The following is a 27,446-nucleotide window of genomic DNA, read 5'->3' on the forward strand; positions in this document are numbered from 1 at the left end:
AAAGATATCAGGGAGCCTATAGTTTTTATTTTACTCCGTTCCTTTTATCTAATTCTTTTTTTGCTCTAGTTATTTCTTTTATGTGTTTTTCATTTATCTCTTTTCTTCTATTTTCTCTTTTTTCTTTCTCTTTTTCTCTCTTGTTTCTGCAACCCCCATTCCCCCACCCCTTTTTACCTATCTAGGTATTTCTTTTTTCCTCGGTAGTTTGTTCATTTCTTTCTCCTTTTATATTTTGTTACTCCCCGCTCAGGTTCGGCATTTCTTTACCAGAAGGTGCTAGGGTTGTGCATGGGGCTATCATGTTGGGCTTTTTGTGTCCATGTGGGCTCCTGAGGTATGTACATCGCTTCACCTTCAGAGGGTGGGGGGAGTTTACATATTTGCACTGTACCTATAGGGCACCCTTGACAGGATAGTAATTGCCCCCATTCACATGGCTCAGCTGTCATGGGGTCGTGTTGAAGACACATGTCCCCCAATAGTCAGCTTGAGGGGGCCGGCCGCCATTGGGCACCGACGCGCCATGGCGCCAGGCTCTGCGCGGGGTTTCATCCTCAGCTCTTGAGATTCTTGCTCAACTTCGGAGATCTTGGATGATCTCTTTGCCATCGCAATACGGACATCGTCGCTTCCATCCTCATCAAATGGCGCCCGTCTTGAGATCTCGCGGTAACCGCAAAAAGCCCTCCCATCCGAAAAAGCCCACCCCCACTCCCACACGCACTCCCACACGCACTCCACGCACTTCACAAATTCCACGCACTCGGTTGACATACCGCGTTCGTGGCGTGCCTCTTGATTGGAATAAATCCCTTTTGCAATCGTTTCTCGGATCTTTACCACCACATGTAGGCGACGCGCCCAACTCCGGGTTGACTACATGTAATACACGTATTGGGTCCCTGGCTACGGAGATTCACGGCCGCTCGCTCACAGCCACCGTCGCCTTCCAAACTAGAGGCACGGTATCCTTGGAGGGTTCTCTTCTGGACTCGGGTCAATCTAACCCCCCGATTGCGCTTGACCATCACTTCCTCGGCATCACCACTCTCTACACTCCCTCCAAGGACCACCACGAGGTGGAGTATGTAGCCTGATCATCTTTATAACAGTGCGCTAACCATGCTATTAGCATTATCGCTATCTCTGGCCTCGGCGGACACACATTTGGATCCTTCAAGCAGAGGGGCGGAGAACACATGTGGTTAAGGGACGCACTCCCACGCGGCATCACTGGCGAAGATGGAGATACGCCGTGTGCGCGCGCCATGGTTTATGGCTATGACTCGATGCTTCAAGGGAGCCAGAGCACACAGAACATTGAAGATCTCGCGATATCGTTGAACAACAGCCTTCTACAGTTGACCAACCTTTCTGCTACACCAAAGCCCATCGTATTCATCGCCCATAGCCTGGGCGGGTTGATCGTAAAGCAGGCGAGTCCCCTCAGAATTTATCATTGGTTAATGCTGACCGAGGCTTAGGCTCTCATATTTCTCTCAAAATCCACTCGGGATCATGATCAGAGACTCTTTGGGGCGGTCTACGGCATTGTATTCTTCGGTGTCCCACACGATGGAATGGATATCAAATCACTCGTCCCAATGGTGGGAGATGGGCCGAACCGCTTCTTCCTGGAGTCCATTGGGAATATAAGTTCACAGGTTCTCTCCAGCCAACAAGAGGAATTTCCGAAGGCGTTTGGGAACGGAGACAACTCGGAAATTGTTTGTTTCTATGAAACCCGCAAGTCACCCACGGCCATCCAGGTATGGTTCATCCCCTATACCCTATATAATATGAGCCATCCATCTTCTCTAACCTACTCTTCACAGGTTGATGGCGAATGGAAAATGGGAGGACCCGAGGCGGTTCTGGTGAGCAAATCATCTGCCACACACTGCCGCCCGTGGGAGTCCGGGCCCGACTACATTTGCCCACTTGATCGCAGTCATTCCAACATGGTCAAGTTTGCCCCCCACGATCACGAGTACGACGACAAGGTACTCCCACGAATCCAGGCCGTTGTTCGACGCGCACTTGTAATACGGCACCCAACCTTGTCGCCGTCGGCTCAGCGGTGCTTACAATCGCTAGGCTTCCCCGAGATAGATGTTCGGTTTAAGGATATCGATCCCGCCGTCGAAGGAACCTGCAAGTGGCTTCTTGCACACGAAATGTACAAGAGCTGGGCCTCTTCCTCTCAAGGTCTGCTCTGGATTAGGGGGAAGCCAGGCTCTGGCAAGTCGACATTGCTCAAGTACGCCCTCGCACACATCACTGGCACCAAAACAGGCGACACATGGAACCGGGCTCTTATTCTCTCCTTCTTCTTCCATGGCCGCGGTGCGGAGCTCCAGCGAACGCCGCTTGGACTCTACCAGTCGCTCGTTTGTCAGATCCTCCAGCAAGTCCCCGACGCCCTCAAGGCTTTTGTTGACACCTTTGAGAGGAAGGAACAAATCGACAAGAAGAAACAACCGGTAAAGAAGCAAGAATGGCATCCAAAGGAACTGTGGGAGGCCTTGAAGTCGTCACTTCCGATTGTTTTGCAGAAACGCTCTGTCTGGCTGTTCATCGACGCATTGGACGAGGCTGGCGACGAATATGCGAACGACGTACTTGGAAAAATCAAATCGTTGGTCGAAGGCCTCGGAACTATTGAACGATCGAAGTCCGCTCCCCGACCATTTCGCCTTTGTTTTACTTGTCGCGAGTATCCTGTCCTTGAGGAGGATTTCAAAAATTTCATCAATCCAACAGCCCAGAACCAGGGCGATATCTCAACCTTTGTAAAAACCCGGCTCTCTGAATCCCGGCTAAGCAGATCAAACATTCCCGAGTTGATCGCGGGACGCGCTGACGGTATTTTCATGTGGGCTCGTCTCGTCGTGGATCGAGCCCTGAGCATGTTTAGAGGCGGAGAATCACTCGCGAGGATCGAAAGAATGGTCCAATCCACCCCCCCGGAACTGGATGAGCTTTATCAAATACTTCTTGAGGGCCTCAAACCGGACGAGAGGCCAGCCTCCTTGAAACTGATGCAATGGACCTGCTGTTCCTTCCAGCCGCTTGCACTCGATCAACTGCGGTGGGCTATGATCATCGACGCCGACTTTCGACACGACTCGCTGGAGGAGTATGAAAAGGAGGAAGACTTCACACAAGACAACGATGCCATGGAGAGGAGAGTGACGACACTCAGTCGCGGCCTTGTTGAAGTCGTCCTGTCGTCTGACAAACGGATGGTCCAGTTTATCCACCAGTCCGCCAAGGATTTCGTTGTCGAGAAGGGTCTGAAACTTCTGACGTCAACCGCGGCCGAGACCCTCGAGGCTGATGTCATTGGAGTGGCCCATTATCAGCTGTCCAGGACCTGCATCCGTTACCTGTCAATGGAGGAAATTGGTCAAACATTCGCAGACGCACCCTGGGATTGCGATCCCTTCGAATTCTTGGGCGTGGATGACTTCTTCAACCCGGATTCCATGTTCAATCGCGATTACGCCGAGTTTCCTCTACTTCATTACGCGACAACGTCGTGGGTGTCGCATGTGCAACAAAGCGAGGAAAGGAACGTCCCTCAAGAAGACCTCCTAGACTATTTCGCCTGGCCGTCGAATCATCTTCTGCACCGATGGAGTGTACTCAAGGGAAGGTTGCCTGGTACCTTCTACGAACACCCGACTACCCTATTGCACGTAGTATCGGGCCATCAGTTAATGGGGCCACTGCGAGCGATTCTACACAGTATTGGGCAGTTTAATGTTGACATCAACGCTCGGGATTTCGGGGGGGGCACACCACTCTGTTGGGCCGCTCAAGGCGGGCGGGAAGCCGCCATACAGGAACTACTCAACCAGGGGGCCAATATTGAGGCCAGAAATGCATATGGCCTTACGGCACTCACATGCGCCGTGTTGAGCGGGCGGGAGAACGCTATACAAGTACTGCTTGATCGGGGGGCGAAGATTGAGGCGAGGGATGGCGGAGGTCAAACACCACTCATGCACGGCGCTAGTAATGGGCAAAGAGATGCCCTGCAGATACTGCTCGATCGGGGGGCCGAGATTGAGGCGAGGGATAAAGTAGGTGAAACACCACTCATGCACGCCGCTTGTCACAGGCAAATAGATGCCCTACAGATACTGCTCGATCGGGGGGCCGAGATCGAGGCGCGGGATAACGACGGTAAAACACCACTGGCGCACGCCGCTAAGTGGGGGATAGTGGGTGCCATACAGAGACTGCTCGATCGGGGGGCCGAGATCGAGGCGAAGGATAACGACGGTCAAACACCACTGGCGCACGCCGCTGAGTACGGGAGCGTGGATGCCGTACAGATACTGCTCGATCGGGGGGCCGAGATTGAGGCGAGGGACAAGCGAGGTCGAACACCACTTAGTATAGCGGCTGTCTCTCATAAGCTATGGCCGCTTGCAGTGGAAGTTCAGCATATTCAGGCATTACTTGATCGGGGAGCGGATCTTGAGACTAAAGATGATGAAGGTCGGACGCCGCTATTGCGGGCCGCTGCAAAGGGCTATGACGAAATTATGCGGCTACTCCTCGATCGGGGGGCTGATATTGAGGCCAAGGATAACAAAGGCCTGGCTATAGCATTCATTGCTGGATGGTGTAAAACGTCGGCGCGCTCTAACTCTGCGGGAGCCACATGTACTCGACCGGGCAGCTAAGATCAACGCAGGGTTTCTAGCTATAGTCTCGGAACACCAACGTGTTACGTCCCCTGAGGCCCCTCCGGGGATAAATGCCGAAGCGACAGGATACACACGCCGGCCCAGCAGCCACAACAGCCGGAGCCGTATACGGGGGCACAGCGGGGGGCAGAGCGCAGGGCAAGACCCTTAGGAGGAGGGCGAGTAAGAATTATTATTATTATTATTCATACTCCGCTATGCCCTAGGGCGTGCCGGACCCTCTGCTATTTAGTGTACAGGAAAACCGTGCCCTCCCGGGCCGGGTGAAAAACCCCTACCAACAATCACGAGTAAGAATTACTTGCCTGTATGAGACAAGAATGAGATTCATTGATTGTCTGTTTTACGACGTTTTTTTGAGCGATTCAGCTCTTCCTAGATTCATAGGTATGACTGCGTTTTTAATTACACTCATACCTGGCGAAGGAAAGGGGATATCTAGAGTTCGGGGGACCAATTGCCGCATTGGAGGTGAAATAAAACGCGCCCATGGTCATTCGCCACTTTCGGAAACCACATGCACCAGACCGAGAAGCCAGTCACCCAGTGTCCTGGGAGACAAGGCTCGAGACAGGGAATTGGAGGCCTGCTTCAGGTGTATGGGAGGAGGATTACGCGTCCGGTCATCCTTTGTCGCCAGATTGGTGTAAGCTCACTTGGCAGCAGATGAATCCAGCCATTCAGAATCCGTACCGAAACCTTGAAGCCAGGGCTGACTTCATCCAAGATCCAGCTCCCAACGAGACCCTTTATACCGCGTCTCTCCAACGAACGCCCAACCGCCGTGGAAAGCAAAACCTAACCTTTTCCCAAAGCCCATTCCCGATCAACACCAAAAAAGCTATTGCCAAAAATGCCCTCCTCCAAACCACCCCTCCCCAACGACACCCTCCTCGACCAACCACCCCCCTCCTACGAAACCGCCACCGCACCACCAACAACGACAACAAACCGCGCAACCACACAAACCCTCTCCCCGCGCCGAAGCAGCAGCACCACCACCACCTCCTCCTCCCAGCACGAAACCTCCCCCCTCCAAAGCGGCGCTTACGCCGCCACCACCACAGACGGCTACCGCGCATCCGCGCCCATGACAGCCGCGGGCGACCAGGCGAACAAGAAGGGGCACGGGTGGGAGATGGACGCCCAGACGCTGGAGGCGCTGGAGGACAGTCCCGGGTGCTGTTTCAGTACGCGGGGTGGGTGTTGTTTTAGTGATACGGGCGGGTGCTGTTTTAGTGAGACGGGCGGGTGCTGTTTTAGTGAGACGGGCGGGTGCTGTTTCTCGACGCAGGGGGGGTGTTTCTTTTCGAGTACTGGGGGGTGTTTCTTTTCGACGCAGGGGGGGTGTTGTTTTGGGGCGGAGGGGGGGGCGTGTTGTGCGGATGGGGGCGGGCGCGGGGGGCGTTGAGGGGTGGTTGGTGGGTGGGTGATAGGGGGGATCTGGAGGGGGGAGGGGGGGGGGTGGATTGTGATTTGGAAGGGTCGGGGTGAGGGAGGGGGACGGGGAATGAGTTATGGGGTGGGCGGAAGCGGGGAGATGCGAAAGTGCCTAAGGTACCTTGCCGACGAAGGATGGGGGAACTATGTGTGTGATTTAGGTACCTACCTAGGTAAGGTAGCTATTACCATGTTATTTGGCTAACCAGAGAATACATATCTGGTAATCTATCCCAAGTTGTTAGGGCAACCCGCCATTTCAAGCATCATAGCGGTCATGTCCAGTCACTTGCGTCGTTCACGAGATACCCAGAGGGCAGAATTAATACAAGCTAGTACTAGGCCCCAACCTCCCCGTTCCCACCCCAAACTCTCTACCCCGGCTTCTTGTCCCCCACGATCCATTTCAATGTTCTCACCGTTCTTCTTGTTCACGCCGGTATTTCCGCCACGTCACTGGACTCGCACTCCATCGAGGGCAACTATCGTGTGAGTGGACAACTTTAAGTGCCAATATTTTAATGAAGGATATGAAAGATTGTATGGATAATGCTCCACGTAAAGATTCTGGATAACATACCCAGTTACTATTGTAGCCCCTATAATAAGGTATATAAAAAGTTCTGAATCGGTGGTGGGCTAACCCTAATGTGGATTCCTGATGGTATTTTCGGTGATCGTCTGGGTTTTGGCAGTGATGTCGACTGGAGTTGACGCGGTATAGCTATATAGGAGAAGCTGAGGTTATTGGGCCACCAATTCGACCGTATTAAGCTCAAACCACCGATGGCTTCAACGAGGACACGCCCTTCCACGTCCAAGTACGTGATAATCACGAGAGGGGGCGAGGGACAGGGGCTGGACGTCCTACAGTAGGTAGGTACGCAACACAACCCCCAGCTACTTCTTTAATCATCTACTTCGACGTCGTCCTTGACCCTTGCTGTCGTTTGATCATATTGATAATCCCAAAGGATCAAACATCAACTCTCCAAAAAATCAAGCGTCCACCCTAACGAATATCAAACGTCCACAAGATAGTCAAGTGTCTACCTCCCGGTTCTTCCCAGCAAATCGCCGGCGTTTTACCTTGATATCTTGACGATCAAGGCTACCATCGCCGTATTCTCAACAAGTGTGAGCCCGGATCTTATACGACAAGTCCCGGCCGCGGGCGCCCGCAGACTCAGTCACTCAGAGGCCGGTCCGATGGTCGAGCAGCTCCTGCTCCTAACCTCCTGCTTGTACGTGAGCACGCTTCACGTGAGGGTGGCGAGGCCAAATTGTGATTCACTCGGGAGGTGCGAGAGGGAGAAGGCGGCCTATTTGTTTGATGCCGCGTTTTAGTCTGGGTCTCAACTCCCAAACGGCCAACACACACCCACCAGACACCAGACGCGACCAGGTCCACCACCCAACGCGACCACCACCCGTCGACACGTGACTCTCCCCACCGACACGTGACCCCACCCGACGCGAGACCACCACCCGACCGCGTACCACCACCAACCTTCCTCCCCCGCCCCCCACCCACCAAGCACATCAACATGTGTACGTGGGTGCGGATCGTCTGTTGTTGCGGAGTCTGGTACCGGGGCCATGTCCGGCTCCACGAATGTGGGGGGCGCCGGGCCCAGCGCCGGTGTACCTACCACCGTGTTCGCCTCTCGATCGTCCTCGCCAGCCGCCATTGCCCAGGCCGCTGGCGTTTCCCGGATCCTTGCCGCCCGGGTCGTTGGATCGCCGGCCCACCCCATCGCGTCATGAGGTAACGACGACTACCTCGGGTCTGGGCGGGTCGCAGCGAGGGGAGCAACCGGCATGGTCCGGTTTTAATTTTGAAGTTAACTATTTAATTTATCCCGACTTGATGTTTCTACCTCGATATTGTGACATGTTATACAGGCTATTCCTGGAATGGGTGTTCCTTTTCATGTGGTGGTAGGCTGGCTACCTCTCTGTTTAAAGAGGGTTATAAGTTATAACTTATAAGTCGGTCGTCAGTCAAGCAAACAGACCAGACAAAATCAACTTTATTTCACACTTCATGTTGCAGTAACACGTTTGCGTTACATCTGGTAGCGATTATTAGGCTGGAACATGGATAGTTCGCCGTCGTCGGGTAGGTTGGCGCTTGTCGCGCGTCAACCGTCGGAGGGCGATGAGAAGGATGTCTGTAACTGTGGCAGGCCTAAAGCCTTGTAAGCTCTAGTAAATGTGAAGTGAAGCCACCATCCACCCAACTCCCACCCATCCACCCAACTCTCATCCATCCACCCAACTCTCATCCATCCACCCAACTGGGCCGACAACCACCATCGCCAACCACCACATAAGATAACCAGCTACGGATTAGGGTCGACAACCTACTATACTGGTATAATCGACCCTTCATGTGACGAACCTACTTCAGGATCCTATCCTGTTAGGGTTCAGCTTCGTTGAAGGTAATCTCTCGTGGATGCTTAGGTTCGGTGCAGCCAAAGGGTGCACAACAATAGACTTGTCTCAACAGTAGGCTTGCGAGCTTGTAGCGAACTGTAGTTGTGATTGCTAACTGGAGAACTCCCAGAGCTCTCCAGAACGAGTGACTATATATTTGTCTATCTACCGTTGCTCATGATGCTCACGGGTCTTGGCCCTGAGCACTCTGAGCACCGCGGTTCTTGCCCATTCATTGGTTACGTGTTTCCTCTTAATGATTGGCTCGGGGTATTGCCAGCGTACCCCGCCGGCCGACTGCATGCGGCCATATCCGTGACACTTCAGCTATCAACTTCTTAGCTTGTGGTGCCCTCAGGCCCTAGGCTTGTCGGCTTGGTTCGTTCACTGGCTCGGGCTCGGTTGCCGGCTACAATGGCTTTACTTACCTAGCCACTTACTACCTATAGGTAGGTAGGTAGGTAGTTTATTAACGCCCGGCGGGTCAACCGAAAGGGCAACTATTACAATCTGACGATACATTTCCCAAGATATGTCCTAATCTCTTTGAAGCCCGTAAAGTTCATTCTAGTTCATATTCCGACAGTTACCATTTCTCTGCGGATTCTCGTGGGTTTAGTAGGGCTGTTAGTAGGCTGGCTTGAAGGCGATTCTCCAAGTGTTCAACGTCCTATCTTCGGCGGCTGAAGCGGTGCCTGCTATTTGTGTCACGAGGTGAGGGGGTCGGTGTTGTCGGGTGTGGTGGGTTAGGTGATTTAGTCGGCCTGTGGTTCGTTCGTGTCGAGTCGGCCCGTCGCCATTGCGAACCGTATGGTTGCGCGAACGGCTGCCATGTCAGGAGTCCAGTCGTTCTTGTCCGACGGCGATTTCCCTCCTAGATAGAAGGAAATATTGCTTCTCTGAGTGTCTGTACATTCGAGCATCTTTCTTCGGTACGCTGTCCATTTTGTGCATCGGAATAGGAAGTGGTCCACTGTCTCTTTTGCTTGTCCACATGCGCACTGGTCTGACGGTGCTACTCCGATTCGGTGGAGGTAACCGTTGAGCCTTGCCATGCCTGTTCTGAGCTGGGCAAGTTTGGCAGCCTCCTTGTGAGATAGATGATCGTACAGCAGTTGGGTGTGTTTCCCTGGTAGTGCTGCGTCGACTCGCTTGGAATGAGCTCCGACTTTGTCTGGCAGGTGATTGCTGCTGCCTCTCTTGGACCGTGCTACGTTGAGGGTTGTCGACCGCATCCTGGGCATTTGTACTTCTGGAGCGGCGCCCTGTCGAGTGGCATGTTTGGCGTTCCCCTTGGCGATTTCCCAAAGCTTGTTTTCTTCTCTCGCAGGGAACCATCGTATTGATACTGTGTTTCCGTTCCTGCGTAGTTCTCTGATTGATTGGTATATATGGCAGATGTGCCGTTGCCCAGACTGTCGTCGAGCGTGTCGGATCGCGAGAACAGCCGCTTTGTTGCGTGTTGAGAGCTCGATGCGGCTAGATCTAACCGTTGGCAGTGTGCCTAACGCTCGTTCGATGGCCGCAAGTTCCCCAGAGTATGGATTTTGTTCCGACCTCGAGCCAAGCGTAGAGGAGAAGGTCCCAAGTTTTGGGGTGCCGTATACAGATGCCGGCAGCGTCGCAGCTCCGCCAACTCCCACCAGGGCGTTTCGCGCCGAGCTGCTTACGGCGATGCATATAATATCGTAGTCGGCATTCCGGCGTGTTGTCGTCGGCTCGTTGGTGACAGTTTGTACACGGTTCTCCCAAGGTGTCAATGTGAACGGGTTCATGGTTTCCAGCTCGTCCATTGCGATGTCTTTGAGTGCGTCTGCCACCTGGTAGAGTGGCGAGCGGTGGCTTTTCCTGAACTTTCGCATTTGAGACGTGTTTCTGCGTAATGGGTTGGTGTATGGCAGGGTGTGAATATCGGTCCATAGTTTGATGGCCCGTCTCCAGAACCGATCTTGTGCGCTGGCAATGTGAGCTTCTGCTTCCGCTACGCTCGTTGCCACTGTGAGGAAGGTCCCCACGATCGCTTGCGCCGCCATTCTCTGGATCCTGTTGATGGGTCCTGCGAGTTTATTCTTGCATGCGTGCATCCACACATTGGAGGCGTAGTCTACCACGGGGGCAACTGTGCATGTAAACAGCTGCCGCGCCGTTGATGGGGATAGACCTCGGAGGCGTTTCAGTTCCATCGCTGCTTCCAAGCCTTTGGACGCAGCCCTCCAAATGTGTTCTTTGTACTTTAGTTTTGTGTCCATGAGCACGCCAAGGACCTTGACATGGTCTTGAGGCTTGACAATCTGCCCCTTGATCGTGAATGGTTGTGCGTCGGTCTTATAGATTTTGCGAGTGAAGTGTATGATTGCTGTCTTCTGGACATTGAAGGTCGCACCACTCCTTGTCTCCCAGTCTAGGGCGTCCCTGATGATGGTTTCTATGCCTTCTCGGTTGCTCTGCGCCGTAGGTCCCGTGATCCACGCTGTAAAGTCATCCACGAAGGCTATCGCACCACCGCGGCTGTCGATTCGTCGTTGTACCAGGTCCGCGTTGAAGAAGAGGAATAAGATCGGAGATAGGGGAGAGCCTTGAGGTAGACCAGCCTGAGGTAGGCTTTGAACCTCGGATGTATATCCATTGACTTGAATTGTGGCTGTGCGCTCCGAGCAGAAGGCGTTTGTCCATTGAAGCAGCTCGTCTGGGATGCCTCGTGCCTTCATCCGCTGAAGAAGTCTTTCCTTGCAGACCCCATTGTAGGCCCCTTTCACGTCAAAGCTGATCAGACTTGCTACCTTTCGACCTCTCCAGGCGGCGTAAATCTGTTCCTGGAGGAGTATGAGCGCTTGCTCCGCCGATCGTTGCTTGCGCGCTCCGAAGTGGTTGGTCGGGAGGAGCCCATATGTCTCAACCGCATGTGAGATCCTTTCGGCGACGACCGACTCCAGCAGCTTACCGAGCGTTGCTAGAAGTGAGATCGGTCTCCAGGCTTTGGCAACACTGTAATCGTCCTTGCCGGGCTTCTTAAGCGGTATGATCTTGGCGTGTCGCCATTGACTGGGCAGTGTGCTATGCTCCAGAGATGCTCGAAATAGTGCGAGAACACGGTGCTTGACTACTGGCCAAGTCTGCTTCCAGACTATCGCCGGTAAGCCGTCCTCCCCAGGTGCTTTCCAAGATTTGGCTGCGAATAGTTGTCGCTCTACCTCTTCCATGGTGATCGGCGGCATTGCTACGGGAGCTCGCTGCGGTCTAGCACCTTCATCTTCAATCCTCTCTGGAAGGGGAGGAAAGAAGGTGGTTAGGAGTTCTTCTTCCTGTTCTCTGTGGTCGGCCGTGGCTGTTCCGTCTGCTCTGACGAGCTGTGGCACCTTCCCGAACGCTATGTCGTCGCTAGACTTTAGGTATTTGGCAGCCTTCCAGATATTGCTATTGTCTTCAAGAAAGTCGTCCCAGTGTTTCTTCTTCTGTTGCCGGATAGCGTCGTGGTACTGTTTCGCAGCCGCTTTCGCCATTTCCTCCAAGTCCACCAAGGGTCGCCCGGCTCGTCGTTCGGTCCGAGCACGGTTCCTCCAGTATGTGTAAATGCGACGCAGTTGTGTAAGGTCGGTTGTCCACCACCGCTTGGCGTATGGCGATGGTTTCGCTTTCGGTGTCAGGGTTTGGACCGTCTCCAAGACCGCCGACATTAGTCGGTCTGTCTGCTGCTGTACAGTGCCTCCCGAAGGGGTGGCGTCTAGTGCCCTCGCAATCCCGGTTTTGATTTCCTTCCAAGGTGCATTCTTGAGCAGAAGCCGGTCCCGTTCCTTTGGTACTGGGACCAAGGTGTCAAAGACCGTCTCAATCGCACGGTGATCCGATCCGTGTTCCGTCCTGTGGATCGCACACTTGACTGTTGTTTCCGCCAGCTCGGCAGACGCCAGGACCAGGTCGATGGTCGCGTTGTAATCCCCGACATGCCATGTCTTTGTGCCCCGTCGAAGCAGACTGCGAAGGGCGAACTCGTTCATCAGGTCGATGATACGATCTGCCTCTCCTTGTATTTCCACAGATACATCGTCTCCTCCCCACAGCTGGTCGTGCCGGTTGAAGTCTCCGGCAATTACCACGTCTACCGTCGTGCCCGCGTCTCGTCTTGCATCCATGATTGTGTTGCGTAAATTGTCGCACGTCTCCCGTAGAGCTTGAGGGTCCTGGTTTGGTACGTAGACCGATGCTACCAAGACTCGCCGACCGGGGAGCCTTAAGATTGCTGCTGTCATGTCCGGTGACCCTATCGGTACCTGTTCCGCCTCCACGTCCTTGTTCACCCAAAGCATGCTTCGAACTGCCCATCTGCCTTCTCTCCAAGTCGAGGGAACCATCTTGATCCACTTGTGATGTCCCATGGGGGTTGTGAAGAGTCGGCCATGAATCCTATGTGCTTGAGGCTCCTGGATGGCCAAGACTGTTGCGTTCTGAATGTCCTTGTCGTTCATCAAGCTTTCGTGCACCACACCTTGCTTTCTCACATTAAGCTGGATTAGGCGGAGTGTTCTACTCATGACGAGATGGGTAGAGCCTCTGGCAACTTCTGCTAAATGATTCATGTGGGCCGCCGCATAGGATGCATTTGGTAACCACTTCGCTGCAGCTGCGATGGTGGTGACCGTCCTTGCCGCACTTGGCGCACACTTGACGGTTTCTGCACTGGAACGCTTTGTGGCCGATCTGCTGGCAGTTGTAGCACTGGTCCGGCCGCATCCGACGTTCGAACACCCCCGTATACCCTGATTCTCCTCCGGCGTAGAAGAAGCCTTCATTGAGGAGTCTCTTGGCGTCGCCGAGTTTCGTGACATACACTACCATGGATCCATACGCTTTTGCAGTGTCCTTTCGACTCAGCCAAGCTATCTTGGCAATCTGCACGTCGTTTTCCTGGCCCAGGACTTCCGCGGTCCCAGGAAGGACCTTGCTCTCACGGTCGAGGACAGCCATACGGTTGACATTGTCGACTTTGATCGGGTACAGCTGATCTCGAAGGACTCTCGCACCCGGCGTTTTCTTTGCTTCGACGATGTCTTTGATCTTCTTCAATTCCCCTTCGTTCCTACTGATGACCCTAAGACAATTGGTGCTTCCTCTATCTCTTGTGACGGCAACACAGCGCCAGCTGGGTTGGTCGCCAGGCGCACGCATCTCATGCTCAATGAGCTTGCGAAGCGCTACTGGTGTAGCTTCACTGGCATGATCCTCCGGAACCCTTGACATGTCCACTGTGCAGAACGCTGGTTCCGGTGTCGCCGGCCGACCGGTGGAGGTCGGCGGGGTGGGAATGCTGACCAGAGGGGTCCGTCGGGCGATGTCTGCATACGTCGGTCGACACGATGGGGTCTCCTGAGCTCTAGTCATGGTGTGTAGCTGTATCTTGGTGTGCTCGAGCTCACTGCGGGCTTGAGTGAGCTCCTCTCGCGCCTGTGCCAGCTCTTGAGTCAGCTGGGCCGTCATTTTGGCGATCTCCTCTGCCATATGGTCCTTAAGTTTTTTGAATTCCGTCTGAATTTCGGCTTTCATGATGTTCAATTTGTTGTTAAAGTCATGATCCACGGTTTGTTCTGATTCTCGGGTCTCGTCCCTCGCCTCATCGGCTGCTGCAACCCGGATGGTGCGATTCTTGTGATTTCTCGGCATTTTCTCAATGTTGCTTTCCTCTTCCCAGTCCATATCTTCTTGTAGCTTTGACTCTATCGCCCTTCTCGTCTTCACCTTCTTTCGCTGGGGGCGGCGTTGTCCCGCTCCTGGAGTTCCGGAATCGCCTCTCATGACGTCGATGACGTTTGAACCACCGCGCGCCGCACCAGGCATCTGGAAAAGACAAAATCTTCCACCGGATGTCTCAAAATAAAAGAAGTCGTTTTAGATCTCGGTTAGGATAGGGGACAAAATTATGTCAATCTCCTTCTCAAGTAGGGCGTTGCCGCCGTAACAATCGTAACCATTGTATCAGACCTGGAAAGTCGTCCGATCACTAGTGACCCTGGTGATTATCACCTTCTTCACCCGTGATAATCGTGACGCTACTATGATTGGTTCCTTAAGCGATTGGCTGTCGGTGCGTCCCGCACCTCCGACTGCAGCCTCCCTGGCCGCCCTTATGGTCATTCATGACAATTAAGCTGAGATAGACACCAAACACGAGAGACAGAAGGCTGCCCCAAGCATGCACGGTGTATTCAATTTCTACCAGGAGACTAGCTTAGGTTGAGGTAGTCAATTGTAACAGAGATTGTTCGTATCTGGGGGCGCTATATCGTGTGCCCGATGAGACGGTAACAGGTGCTGAATACCACCATCTACACAACTGGCATCGATCGAGACCCCCCCGGCGATATCGCCGGGGGTCTGTGGTAGTCGTCAACGTCGAGGGTAGAAATGTGTAGATCATTGTAAAGGGCACAGATGTGTCGCGTGTCGAAATACTCCCAACCTACATATCGAACGGTGGAGCCGTCGATGGGCGGGAAAGGCCCCTGGGCGTCTTGCTGGGTCACGTAATCGCCGTCTATCAAAATAACGACGAGCAGGGGAGGAGGCAGATGTGGCTGGGAGATATCGCTGGGCTTCCCCGCAAGATGAGGACCGAGCGTGGCGAGGCAGTCGTAGTCGACATAGAGGCAGTAGGTGAAGCGCGGCAGGACAGTGATGGGCTCGGCGTCGCCGGGTATCGGGAAGGGGTTGGCTGCGACTGGCCGCCTGACGATGCGGCCCTCTCGCCAGGTCAGAAAGCGTTGTCGGATGTCGTCCCTCGATGCCCCGTCCAGCGTCGCGCTGTCCTCGATGACGGTCCATTGCGCATACTGTTCGAGCATTGCCCCGCGCTCCACGCTGCCGTGTCGTCGGATGCCGCGTGCCAAGTCCAGGTGCACGTTGTCTCGGAAGCACTGGACAAACGAGATCCACGCATCGTCGTCGCCGTACACGCCGCGGCAGATGACAAAACCCCATTCGTGAAAGTCCGTGTCGCGGAGGGAGCGACACAGGTTTCCCAGACGAGCATGCCACGCCGTCCATTCCTCGCGCATCTGGGGTGGGTCCATGCTTAGGGGAGTATGTAGGGTGCTTGCGAGCCGTAAAGTAATCGCTCGCTCAGAGTGAGCCGTTGAAAGTCAGCTTAGTTCATTTAAGCTACTTATAGTTGCAAACGTTTCTATATTTGAACAGCTTAGTAGACGAGCCGTCAACCAACCGCTCGTATATAAAACGTTTCCCAAAGACACAGCCGCTCTCTGCGTTAAGCCATTATCGTACCACTTATTGTAAACTAACCATCAATGTCCAGCTCATTGGTATCAAGCTGTATATGGGTGTGAGCCGCGTTTTTTGACAAGTGGCTTGTGACAATTGAGCCAGCAGTTACCGACTTATGAGCCATGAGCCGCTTGTCTCCATGAGCGGCTCCGAGCTCTGAGCCGACAGTGATCGGTTTGAGTCGTGAGCCGCTCTTGCTATAAGCGGTTGCGATAAGGTAAGCCGGTGGGGGACGGCCTTGGCGTCTATCCATGACGGGGATCGGCGTGGCGGCAACTCCTTCTTACTTTCGGTGCGTCGAATTGACTGTTGTGTGGTAAGTGATGCCCCCCTCTCCGAGTCGCTAATGCCGTTGTAGACTGCGAAGTCGTGGCGGTTGACGGCGGTTGCCCCTGATACCATCCATTTACCCCTTTTAGCCGTCGCAGCGTTGCGTCGATGGGGTGCTAGTCGCACGCCGGGCACTGGCAGTCCGATAGGCTGACATGCAGCCCCTGAATATGCTCCTCGGTACCATAATGGTATCCGGCGATGCATCCCGAGTCATAACCCAGAACCACGCCGGATCAGATACACTGTTTGCGGGATATGCAAGTGCCTGGCTGCATGCAGTGCAGCCTGAGTTACGGCTGGCTGGCAGAGAACCTTTGAACCCCTGAATTGGCTGAGTCCCTGAGTGCTGACCTGTAATATGAGTTAGTTGATTTATTCTCGAATTGCGCCCCCCCGCCTGGCTTCTCTCTTGTATGTGCGCCACTCTAGTGCGGTGTCATATAGAAACTAACATGCCGTTAAGTCTTCTTGCTACATTCGAGCTCCCTTGCCCTCGGCGTTCTGGTAAGTGTCACTCTCGAGTCTGTTCCTGTAGTTAGCGGTTTGCAGGGCCTCCAAGGAAGAACGACAGTAACTGACATAGTAGATAGTACAATATGGCCAACTTCTTTGGTGATGGTGCCGACGGTTTGGGCCCGTCGCTCCTCGACCCTACCCTGCGTAATGAAACGGTATGTGCCCCTTATTTGAACCGTTTGTCACGTTGGCAGCATCAGCTGTACTAACCATGCTAATAGCAGATTATCCCAAACACCGTACACATTGTCCCATCATATTCAGCGTGTGTCTCGGTATGAGCTGACAATATAGCCCTCACAGCAGCCAGGCCAGCCCGAACCCTTGGCCGACGCCCGCGTATGCTCCCCTGCTGCTGTTACCAACCCATTTCACCACAGGAATATACTGACACTTTGGGGTAGACCGAGCGCGAGAGGATCTTAGCGTCGAAGAGCTCGATGGATGTCCGACGGGTACGCAAGCGCCCTGCCCCTCCCCGCTTATCCAACGCCGACGACGATGGTGATGACGATGACGAGGCTGCCGCCGCCGAGGTTGCCGAGGATGACGCTCGTGGGCGTAAGCTCACGAGCGTCAGCCTCTGGCAAATCTTTTTATACCACACCCGCCGGCCCGAGAAGGATGAGGAAGTATGTCTTGCTGTCTCGATGTAGATTTCAGTTACTGTTTGTTAGTTGTGATGTAGCTGCTAACTGTGAATTAATAGTATATCAAGTCTATATATGGGGAGTCTGTGGACCCCCATGGGCTGGAGTGGGCGAATGCCCGCCAACATTTCTTGGACGACCAGAAGAACTGCAAGTTTCGGGTCATTCACAACATGGAGGTAAGTGTTTACTCATCTAGTTAAGTTAGTATGTAGTATTGAGGTAGATAGTTACTAACGTGGGGCTAGACACTACTTAAAAAGCATGCTCAGCAGCCTGAGTATACTCTCCTGCTCGACACCAGAGTCGATGTCTCCCGCCAGGTCCTGACGCCCCTGGCCCATGCGGCCTGGTCATCAGAGAACTGGACCAAGGTAAGTAAAACTACTAAGTTATTAGTTTCACTACTAATTTTGTATTTAGGTATGGACGTATATGGTTGGCCGCGTCGATTACGACGGCTCCCATGTTCTTGGCCAGTACTATATGCGTAGTAAGTAGCTATTTAGTAGTATTACCTGATGGAGACTAACCTGATATAGCAATGTTCCAGGGTCTGGCGGTGGAGGTGGCGGTGTACCTTCGTGTTAAAGCGAAGGATGAGGATCTCGCCCTTGCCCGTCGTCAAGAACTCCTTGAGTTCTATGATGATATGACCAAGAAGCGGCGTAAGTAGTGTCCATCTGCTATTCAATTAGTAAGGTAGCTAACTGGTTATAGAATATAAGGACTTGACAAAGGCCCACTTCAAGGAGGTCTTTGAGCGGCAACGCCGCCAAAAGAAACACAAGAAGAAGGCGGCCAAGACACAGGCCAACTTGGGTAAGTCTTACTTTTTAATAGTATCTAAGTACCGGCTAATACATTCCTAGAGCGTTTTGAGATCCTGGAGGAGCCGCCAGCGGTTGACCTCTGAGTTGTTTTTGCTGTTGGGGTAGGGGTAGGGGGGTTTATTCTTTTAGCTTGATACCAATTTTTAACGATCTTTGACATACATCTATGATACATTCAAGGCAAAGCATTTGTGACAGCTGACTGCCCGTAAATAACCGTGTGAGCTGTCCTTGACCCGAGTCAGAAGCTGTTCAGGGGCGGGTTCAGGGGTCGCTCCATGCTCGTGAGCCGGGGGACTCGCGATGTCGCATAGTAACAAAACTTGCGGGGAAAGTTGCTGTATTGGCGTTAGCGTTGGACCCTTGCATTGTCAATGCTCTTTGTGGTGATGGGCTCCTTCCATCCAGACTCCTTACTGCAAGTTTTCCGGCACAGCCAGCGATATCCCACTCAACCCCACTATACCGAACAATTTCCTCTCCCACTCTCTTGCGGTCTCGCCCACTTCAACATCCCTCCAGTCGTGGTCGTAGTCACTGCGTGGACACCAACGGGTATCAAAACCTGCCCATCGAGAGACGGATCGCATCTCACATCGCCGTGCCGAGCTTGGCGACAGTCACGATGCCCCGCGCACTCCAATACCGAACCAAACTGGCGATCATTCGGCGCCGTTTACAGAGGCGGGTCGACAAGCGACAGCGAGAGAGGTCTGAATCGCCCAACCAACCCGGTAACGATACCCCATCCCAGCGACCGCGTCACGCAGACCCGGTAGAGGTAGACGACGATGCTGTGTTCGCCGATATTCCCTCCGGTTCCGGAGATTTCGACCAAGGTAGCGACTTCGGCGACGATTGGGAACCGCAGGCTGTAACCGTAAGTTTACTCAGTACCTTTCGCCCTGATGACCCAGAACTTACTGACACACTTTTCCCAGGACTTTGACGAGAACGAACTTGCCCATGCGCTAGTCGATGCTGCAATCGAAGAAGACCACGTCGTTTATCCCGACCCCGACCCCGACACTGGCGAATACCAGGTTGCCGACGATGCGCCACTGCAGTCGGAGTTACGGGCATTGGCCGAGTACCAATACATTGCTGATACCGTCGAGGATCAGGACGACGAGGCCGATGCCACAGATGCCGAGGATGTTGCCGACGAGATCGCCGTTGCTACGCCTTGGCAGGCGTATCACCAGTATGGCGAGGATATGACGGATCCTTTCGCGGCGTCGGAGTCGATCAAGCAACCCCGCAAGATCCATGGACTGTCTGACTTCGCCCTTGGCTGGGGCCTCTACTGCATCGTGAATGGCGTGTCACGAAAGCAGTATGCCACACAGCTAGAGCTCTTCAAATTGCTCGGTCGTGACGCCGACAAAGTTAACCGGCTACCCGACAGTCTCGATACGCTCAAGCGTCACGTCCGCGAATCGTTGCCGCACATCGATATGAGAACCGTCAAGGACCTGCCACTCAACCCCAAGAAGCTCTCCTCGTCACGCCAGGTGACCGCCATGACGACGGGTGAGAACCCTACACACGACCTCTTCTTCCTAAACCCTGTAGATTTCCTCAGCCGTATCGAAGGTTCGCAACTGGCCAAGGGCATGCACTATGGTCTAGCCGACCTCGTCGATAGCCCTATCGAAGCCTGGCATTCCATGCAGTGGGCTGGTTCAGTGCGTACCACTAGCGGCGTCTTTGTCTGGTATCCGCCGCTTCCAGCCAGCCCAAAGGACCCGATCTTCCCCGGCGACATCGTCGACTTCGAGTGCACATTCCGCGACTGCAGGCACTGTCACAGTGCAGATGACACGTCAAAGCCTCACGTCGGCCAAGTTATGGCAGTATACCGCGACCGTCGCGACAGCACTCGAGACCTCGGTTTGATAGCCGCATCAAACAACAACGTCGACCAGGCTCAGCAGGGTGACGTTGTACTCGTTATCGCGCGGGTACTCCGTGGCCATGTTATCAAGAATATCGTTGCGAACCAGGCGATCGAGATCAAGACCAACCCAGCACGCGACAACGTTACAGACAACGAATGGGTATTGAGCTATAGCCCGATGGAGCTCGTTCCATCGGCCAAGATTCGCGGTCGTCGCACCGATATCGGTTTCGATTATGCATTTGGTAGCCAGGTGGAGTTCGACGACGATCCACGCGAGCGCATCGGCATGCCACTCATCCGCCGCATCTTCATGAAGGAACAGTGTGCTTTTATGCCACCTTGCTTGGTCCCACCTGTCCCCGGCGCGCTTGAGGTTATACAGTTCGGTCGAGAGGTGCTCATCAACAAGTTCGCTATTGGCCCTGAACAGGGTCAAGTTCGGTCCCTCCCATGCTTGGACTTCAATGACGGCTTCGGCTTGTACCGCACGATGACGAAGTCGATTATGGGTTGTTATCTGCAGATTGCAGCGATGCCGAGAAGCGAGCATACACGGCAGATCAACGTCCTGCCGGTTACCCTAGGTCCGCATGGCGCCAACTTCGACGATGTGATGAAGGCCCTCGCCCCACTCAAGGCCCTCGACCAGGGCATCACCGTTGTCATCAATGGTGTGGAGACCCTGTTGTGTGCCCCGATCATCGCCTTCACTGGCGATATGCCGCAGCAACAGGATAACTCGGGTTGTCTCAGTGTGGCGGCTAACCTGGGCTGCCGTAACTGTAGGATCCCTGTCGAGAAGCGCGATAAACTGGACTTCAACATACTCGACCAGACACGGGCCCATGTCGAGATGCTCCGACTACGTCGTGCAATGGACGACCTGCCTCAGAAGTACCGCAAGCAGGCGTTTTCGACGAAGCACGGTATATCGCTTGACCGTCCTGCAGTTCAACAGGTTGCGCCAGCACTAGATCTCATCAGCGGTCGTCCCGGCGACGCAGCACATTCCGAGTTCAACGGTATCACGAAGATGACTCACCAGATCCTGATTGATGCTGCGTTGAAGCCTGATGCCGTCGTCGCATACTCGAAGATCCTCCGCCAGATGCCTTTCCCCCCTGGTTGGGCCCGAATCCAGTCCCCATATAACGTACTCAACTACAGTCTGCAGGAGCATGCGCGATGGTCGGTTCTGATGACCATCATCTCGCTATTGTGGTTGACGGAGGCAGATCTGAAGCGCCCTTTCGTTCAGGCAGTACGGGGTGTTTTCTCGCAAACCGAGCTCACCCGCGGGCAAGCCACCGACACTGATGTGGCTATAGCATCCAAGGTCGAGCACAAGAGCGCTGTCGAGGTACTGACACTGGTGCTAGCGGCAATCGTCAAGACCAACGAGATCCTATCAGCACCTGAACTCGATGCGAACGACCGCGACCCTGCGACTATCATGGACACGATCCGAATTAGCCGCCGTATGTTCCAATTGATATGCGAGGCTGCGTCGCGCTCTACTAACCTTGCTACTGGCGCTGCCGCTGCTGCCGCTGCTGCCGCTGCCCGGCGTCATGGCTCACTTGCATCATCCCGCGCCGGATCCGTTGCCCCCTCCGCGCCTCGTCCCGCAGCTGGCAACACTATCGAGCCGGTCATCGAAGAGGACGAGGAAGCTGTCGACGATGATATCAACATCGGCCAGCTTACCGTCGCCCAGAAGGCCAGCAAATATCGACAGTGGGCGCAGCGTCCCAACGTACATGTTGGCCTGCACTATGTCGACGTGTTCCGTCGATATGGCTTGGTGTCGTTGATGATGGTTCTCCCTGGCGAGTTGAAACACAAGTAAGTGATAGTGCCCCCTGAAAAGTCTGATAGTGGGTCACAGTCGATGAAGTACCTCCTTTCCGGTCCTTTTATATGCGGGGTTACCGACCCTTGCTCGAGTCTCCGACACCCACCCCCCGCACGCCAAGGAGAAGTACCATGGGAAGGAGTACCTCCCATACTCTCGTCGCGACAGGGCTGATACGTGAACAGGCTCTGGAAGAATATCGTGCTCACGATGAACCATCGTAACCCCGAGAAGGACTGCCTTGCGTACGAGAATATGCTGCAGACGGTTCGACTGACACTACTCGACGGCTTTCGCTATGACGACCCCGATATCACCACCGACATCAAGAATCTGGCATCGGCAGCCCCTTCTCTGTTCTCATCATTGCTACCGCGCGAAGGTCTCCAGGACGATGACGACGATTCTTCGATTTGGGACATCATTGTTGGTGACGACCTGCATCCCAATGCAAGTGTATTGGTCTTGGTGAAGGCTCGTGTATACCAGGATATGGGCTTTCCCGTTCGTGAGGGCGCATTGGTGCCAACCTTCCTTTGGATGCTTCGCGATGCATACCGGGTGGACTATGACAAGAACATTATTGTGACGACAAACTGGCATATCAGGTGGTGGAAGAAGGTTTCGTTTGGAGACGGACCCATCAGCACCAAACCCAAAGGTGTCCAGCGCTTGGTCTATCAGCGGGGCCAATTCGTGAAGTACCGCGACGGCAACGTCGGCAGACTTGAGCATATCATGACGCACGAAGCAGTGCATGGTGAGTCAGAACCTTCTGATCGACTCGTCATCATCCCGTGTGGAGCGGGGTATCCGACAAGCGTCCCGCCACCACTCTGTCGATCAGCAAACTGCGCTTGACGAGACAACGGACCAACCACGCCCAGAGCGCTAACAAATATTCCTGTCAGGTTCTGGCCAGTTCTTCGTGTTCTTAGTCATCACGCCACTCGCCGACACCGGCAGCACCGAGCCCCTGACCGGACTTCCGATCTTGAAGATGGCCGCGTCTGGTGCCAACATTGCCATGGCGGCTTCGCTCGAGGACTGTCGACACCGACTTATCGGCCTGCCTGCTCTACGCCGCGATCGCCTTTATATGGTACCTTTCACGACTGGTCCGGGTCGCCGCCTGCTTACAGGCATCGGGAACACTGAGCTGGAGGCGGATACCGAGCTACTCTGGGTTAACTGGCGCGTGCAGTTCACTTGATGCGCAATGGACGGATGGATCGCGAGGAACGACAGGGCATGTAAAATAGTACCTCATTTGAGTGTGCTGGCTCCCCGGGATATGCGACGTGTCGCGCGCGTCGCATGTCCTGGCGTGCCAGCAGAATTGACCAGTTGAGCCCTGCATAAGCGTGTATTTGAGTGGGTCAGAGTGGATCCGGCGGGTGTGGAGGGGCGCGATGCGAGCGAACCGGGTCGGCAACACCGCGAACCGCACACATTGAATAAGCGGCTAAACGTCGGAGCGGCTCACAACAACAAACGGCTCACAGTTCACAAGCCGTTGCGATAACGGCTCAGTCAACATTTAAACGACTCAGCAAAACTAGCGGCTCAATCGCAACAAGCGGTTGATTTACATGAACGACTCAATGGCGTTTCAGCGGCTTATTTAAGTAAACCAGTCACACAAAACGAGCGGGGTGATATTAGCTTATGATATTCAGCAGTTTAGACTAAGGAGCCGTCAACCAACGGTAAGTCAACGGCTCATGGAGGCCAGCATGCGACGGTTAGGTGGTTGTTGGGAATCCACGAGCAACTAGTTGTCCGTAGAAGTGAGTGTATCGCCTGCACACCACAGAAAGATCAAATTCCGACTGATATCTCGAGATGGTTGCGTTGTGGAATGTTGTGTGCGTTGACAAGGAAGACATTAGTGGGGCAATGGGACTCTCCCTTGCTCCGCCCGCCACATCACTTGGCTCACTCCCACTCACCCCGCTGGCTTGGCTCATCCAACTCGTTCTTTTACCGGTCCAGCGCGAGCCAGCACACGGCCACCTTGCATCCGCCCATATCAGGTACTGGGGAGGGAGTTGAACCCGAAAGGAACCGTCAATGGGACATACGATGTTGTCCACAGCCTAGGTCGGTTAACGAGAGCAGCCCTATGTTAATGCCCCTGATATTGCCAAGAGACCCTTCAGTTTGAGAAAGGGCCCTATTTTAACCACTCCCTCGCGAGGGGATAACAGACAGCAAGCTGGAGGTTCAGAGCAGCCGTTGGTAGAGCAGCTGCCCAGAGAATTTAGTCGTCTTAGGATACTGTCGGCTGGATCATGTAAATGTAATGCTTGGGCGCATGCTGCTGGACCTCGTGTGCTACGAACCGCTCTGGGTTTCCAGTTTATCGACTTCAGGTGATAAATAAACAAATACCTAAGTAACGAGATGGAAAAGCAGGTAAATAAAGAGATAAATAACGAAATGAAGAAGACGAGATAGCTTTACCTAACCCAGACGACCGCCGCCTAATTATAACTCACTAATTCTTTTCTGTGAGCAGAGCTGGTGGAGCCTGGGTTAGGTCTTTGCTAGCGTCATCTACAACCCCATTCTCAAATGACCTCACGACTCAGAGAGTAACCTGTTAGGGAGGTGGACTCTGTGGGGTGTTATATATGACTTCTAGTTGTCAGGCATGTGAACATGTATCGCGTGTCTTGGTCTTCTTCCTCATGTTAACTCCCGCCCCAACATCCATCATTCTGCCCCAACATCCATCATTCTGACTCTTCCGACTTCCTGCCACATTCCTCGACACCGTGGGCCTCTAATTCAGGGCATTTTTACAATGCCTTTGGCCACCAAATTTCCCTACAAGGCACATCGTGCCTTGGGCCTCACCAAGTTGGCTCAGCGCTGTTTCCTCCTTGCTCTCACCCCTCCCTGTCGGCAATTCCTCCATGGCGGCCACATGGATGATTGGATGAGACTCACAACTATACACAGCCACCCAACCATCCCTAAAACCCTCCTTCCGTATGCCGTCGTGTCACGGTTATGGCCGCATGCAGCCGGCCGGCGGGGTACGCTGGCAGTACCCCGGTCCAATCATTGCGTACGAACGCACAGCCAATGAAGGAACAGTCCCGTTGCTCATAAAGGGCCGTGCCAAGGGAATGAGCAGGTGCTCATTCTGCTCGTTAAGGGAACTGTGAGCACCCTGAGCACCTTGTGCTCAGGATGCTCAGAGCTGAGGCCCTGAGCACTCTGAGCACCCTTAGATAGCTAGTATATAGTCACTCGTTCTGGAGAGCTCTGGGAGTTCTCCAGTTAGCAATCACAACTACAGTTCACTACAAGCTCGCAAGCCTACTGTTGAGACAAGTCTATTGTTGTGCACCCTTTGGCTGCACCGAACCTAAGCATCCTTTGCAGAGATTACCTTCACCAAAGCTGAACCCTAACAGGATAGGATCCTGGAGTAGGTTCGTCACACGTCGCCCTCACACAGGCATCGCAACTCCCTCGCCCCCTCGTCGGCAGCTCGGTTTTCGCCTTGCTCGATGACCTCTACTGCCGGCCACGTCGCCTCGCCGCCGCCCACACGCCACATCCATCGACCAGCCTGTCACGACGGATGGGTGATACCCACAGTGTTATACTGGCCTCAGCAACCGACTTTGCCGCCCTCGCACTAGAACGTATCGCTCTCAAGGACGGGGCTGGACGGACCACTCTGCCCCTCTCATCGGCTGAGGTCTTTCGTTTTTGCCGTGCTTTCTATCGTGTCGAGCTGTTTTATACGCTCTTTCGGGGGGGGTGCATTTGCTGACCAGGTAAACCATTGGTTTATCTGGAGGCAACCCGCTTGGGAGAACGAGCAGCTCTGTTGTATCGACCGTTACCTGGCAGGGAAGATTGATCAAGGTTTGCAAGCCTTTCTCCAAAATGACGAGCACACCTCCAGGCACGTAATCTAATGTTGGTATGTAGTATTGAGCAATTGCAATTTATACCCCGCCGAGGACGACGATGACGTCCATGAGATCTGGAAGCCTTGCTGGGTGAGCCCCCCGAGTGTTCAACACCCTGATCTGCGATGGGACTGCTGACATTGAAATCGTAGGTGGCTCAAGGTGTCGAATTCGTCAGCAAGCTCACCAACGCCCCGTCTTGCGAGGACAAGCAGAATGTACTGGATGCTGTCCTTGAGGCGTCCCGCATTGACGAGGATAATGTAGGGCTGCCTGACAGTCTACATTCCGCTTATGACGAAGACCCCTACTGCACACAGGAGTGGGACGAAGGGTGTGGCCTGGTTGAGCTACATCGATATGGCCCGCCTAATGACGAAGACACGGACTTGGGCCCGTATGAAGCCTGGCGCACTGAGAACGAAGGATGGGGGGTACCTGAATCGTTTCTACCCGAGCCAAAGGCCTGGCTGCGAGGTCGGGCTTATGTGTTATGGGATAATGACCGGGTGAGGAAGATAGGCAGGTTTAAGCACGGAGACAGGCGATAACTGGCAACTATTAATTATCAAGTAATGTTACCGTCAGGCTTGGTGCCAACCCCAATAATATAACATTATCCTGAACTCGTCATGTTGCCCGTGCGTCCTCCTTCAGAGCCTGAAAGCTCAGATACACCTGTAAAGCTCCCTCAACACTTTGAACAAGACCAAAAAATAAGGTCATGATGAATACCAAGATGGCGACCCAAAAGGTGTACCACTGCACCGAGTTTCGGCGGTCCTCCCACCACTGCCTAAGCCCCCGGGGGCTGGATTCGTCAAAGGCTTGCTTCAGGATGATGAGCCGGTCGTGCCAAAAAGAGAAATGCTCGAAGCGCCTGTTTTGGGCCCGTAGACTGCCACACCGAAGAATGCTCGGATCTAGAGTATGCCCTGCGAGCTGACCGCGAACCCAGCGGTGGGACTTCCGGTCGTTTTGTGGGAAGAGAAGGGCGAGGGTGCGCAGCGTCTCGTCAGTAAATCCGTCGGGAAATGGGGAAGTTGCGAGACTGGGTTCGTTAGGGGTGTTGCCAATAACAAACAAGGACACGTGAGGCACCTTACCCTCGCTGGTATCGTAAAAACATAGCGTGGTGGAAGATAAACACCGTCTGGTCGTCATCCGAGAGACGAAGGTGATCAACAATATTGGTAGTCCAGCAGATCTTCATGCCGCAACACAGACAAGGTTGCGGGCCGTAAATAGTGTCCCAAGCCTGGGGTTGTCAGGTTGCAGTTCCTTTCCGGCTGAAAATGCTGCTCGACGGCTTGCCGAAGCGTCTGCTGGCCTGACCATGTTAGGGGGTTGGATTCCGAGTAGCCGAATTTGTGTACACCGATCTCGGCCATTAGAATTAGACTCCCACACGAGAGTAATTCGCGCGTTCCATATTGCCGTCACCCAGCCTCATCCCCAGAATCGAGCAAACATTGTGTCTTGTTGCATCCGACAGTACTTGCGTGATGATATCGATAATTGTTTCGTGGGATTTTACACGATG

General features: G+C 53.9%; 7 protein-coding genes across 7 annotated transcripts; 3 read left to right on the forward strand and 4 right to left on the reverse strand.

Moving 5' to 3' along the window:
- Positions 1–409: 409 nt before the first annotated feature.
- On the forward strand, positions 410–4,899 carry F5144DRAFT_406716 (uncharacterized protein). Its single transcript, XM_066784904.1, has 3 exons — positions 410–1,087; positions 1,136–1,439; positions 1,488–4,899. The coding sequence occupies exons 1-3, from the start codon at positions 597–599 to the stop codon at positions 4,698–4,700; spliced, it is 4,008 nt and encodes a 1,335-aa protein (XP_066638470.1). The 5' UTR covers positions 410–596; the 3' UTR covers positions 4,701–4,899.
- Positions 4,900–5,451: 552 nt separating this feature from the next.
- On the reverse strand, positions 5,452–6,087 carry F5144DRAFT_587929 (uncharacterized protein). The gene has a single exon (XM_066789875.1). It carries the CDS (start codon positions 5,804–5,806, stop codon positions 5,474–5,476), a length of 333 nt encoding a protein of 110 aa, XP_066638471.1. The 5' UTR covers positions 5,807–6,087; the 3' UTR covers positions 5,452–5,473.
- An 8,836-nt stretch (positions 6,088–14,923) lies between these two features.
- F5144DRAFT_500081 (uncharacterized protein) lies at positions 14,924–15,652 on the reverse strand (the record flags this gene model as incomplete). Its single annotated transcript, XM_066786360.1, has 1 exon — positions 14,924–15,652. One exon carries the CDS (start codon positions 15,650–15,652, stop codon positions 14,924–14,926), a length of 729 nt encoding a protein of 242 aa, XP_066638472.1.
- Positions 15,653–15,881: 229 nt separating this feature from the next.
- F5144DRAFT_499712 (uncharacterized protein) lies at positions 15,882–16,131 on the reverse strand (the record flags this gene model as incomplete). Its single annotated transcript, XM_066786339.1, has 2 exons — positions 15,882–15,924; positions 15,956–16,131. 2 exons carry the CDS (start codon positions 16,129–16,131, stop codon positions 15,882–15,884), a joined length of 219 nt encoding a protein of 72 aa, XP_066638473.1.
- A 676-nt stretch (positions 16,132–16,807) lies between these two features.
- F5144DRAFT_499733 (uncharacterized protein) lies at positions 16,808–18,053 on the forward strand (the record flags this gene model as incomplete). Its single annotated transcript, XM_066786341.1, has 7 exons — positions 16,808–16,882; positions 16,949–17,002; positions 17,132–17,359; positions 17,437–17,556; positions 17,641–17,751; positions 17,801–17,870; positions 17,920–18,053. The coding sequence occupies 7 exons, from the start codon at positions 16,808–16,810 to the stop codon at positions 18,051–18,053; spliced, it is 792 nt and encodes a 263-aa protein (XP_066638474.1).
- A 782-nt stretch (positions 18,054–18,835) lies between these two features.
- Positions 18,836–23,181, forward strand: F5144DRAFT_661781 (uncharacterized protein; the record flags this gene model as incomplete). The annotated part of the gene is made up of 4 exons (XM_066793308.1): positions 18,836–19,090; positions 19,152–21,958; positions 22,154–22,728; positions 22,880–23,181. 4 exons carry the CDS (start codon positions 18,836–18,838, stop codon positions 23,179–23,181), a joined length of 3,939 nt encoding a protein of 1,312 aa, XP_066638475.1.
- Positions 23,182–26,474: 3,293 nt separating this feature from the next.
- F5144DRAFT_406763 (uncharacterized protein) lies at positions 26,475–27,442 on the reverse strand. The gene is made up of 2 exons (XM_066784905.1): positions 27,010–27,442; positions 26,475–26,954 (listed from the first exon to the last, which is right to left on the reverse strand). Exons 1-2 carry the CDS (start codon positions 27,114–27,116, stop codon positions 26,534–26,536), a joined length of 528 nt encoding a protein of 175 aa, XP_066638476.1. The 5' UTR covers positions 27,117–27,442; the 3' UTR covers positions 26,475–26,533.
- Positions 27,443–27,446: the final 4 nt, after the last annotated feature.

Source organism: Chaetomium tenue (assembly GCF_020726465.1).
Source record: "Chaetomium tenue strain MPI-SDFR-AT-0079 chromosome Unknown F5144scaffold_8, whole genome shotgun sequence".
Classification (NCBI taxonomy): Eukaryota; Fungi; Ascomycota; class Sordariomycetes; order Sordariales; family Chaetomiaceae; genus Chaetomium; species Chaetomium tenue.

Bases quoted from the DNA above. Each gene is read 5' to 3' on its own strand.
- F5144DRAFT_406716 (XM_066784904.1), top strand. From the start codon at position 597: ATGATCTCTTTGCCATCGCAATACGGACATCGTCGCTTCCATCCTCAT. The intron at 1,088-1,135 runs GTATGTAGCCTG...CCATGCTATTAG, and splicing joins AAGGACCACCACGAGGTGGA to CATTATCGCTATCTCTGGCC. The intron at 1,440-1,487 runs GCGAGTCCCCTC...ACCGAGGCTTAG, and splicing joins GCGGGTTGATCGTAAAGCAG to GCTCTCATATTTCTCTCAAA.
- F5144DRAFT_406763 (XM_066784905.1), bottom strand. From the start codon at position 27,116: ATGAAGATCTGCTGGACTACCAATATTGTTGATCACCTTCGTCTCTCG. The intron at 26,955-27,009 runs GTAAGGTGCCTC...TAACGAACCCAG, and splicing joins TTTTTACGATACCAGCGAGG to TCTCGCAACTTCCCCATTTC.
- F5144DRAFT_587929 (XM_066789875.1), bottom strand. From the start codon at position 5,806: ATGCGCGGTAGCCGTCTGTGGTGGTGGCGGCGTAAGCGCCGCTTTGGA.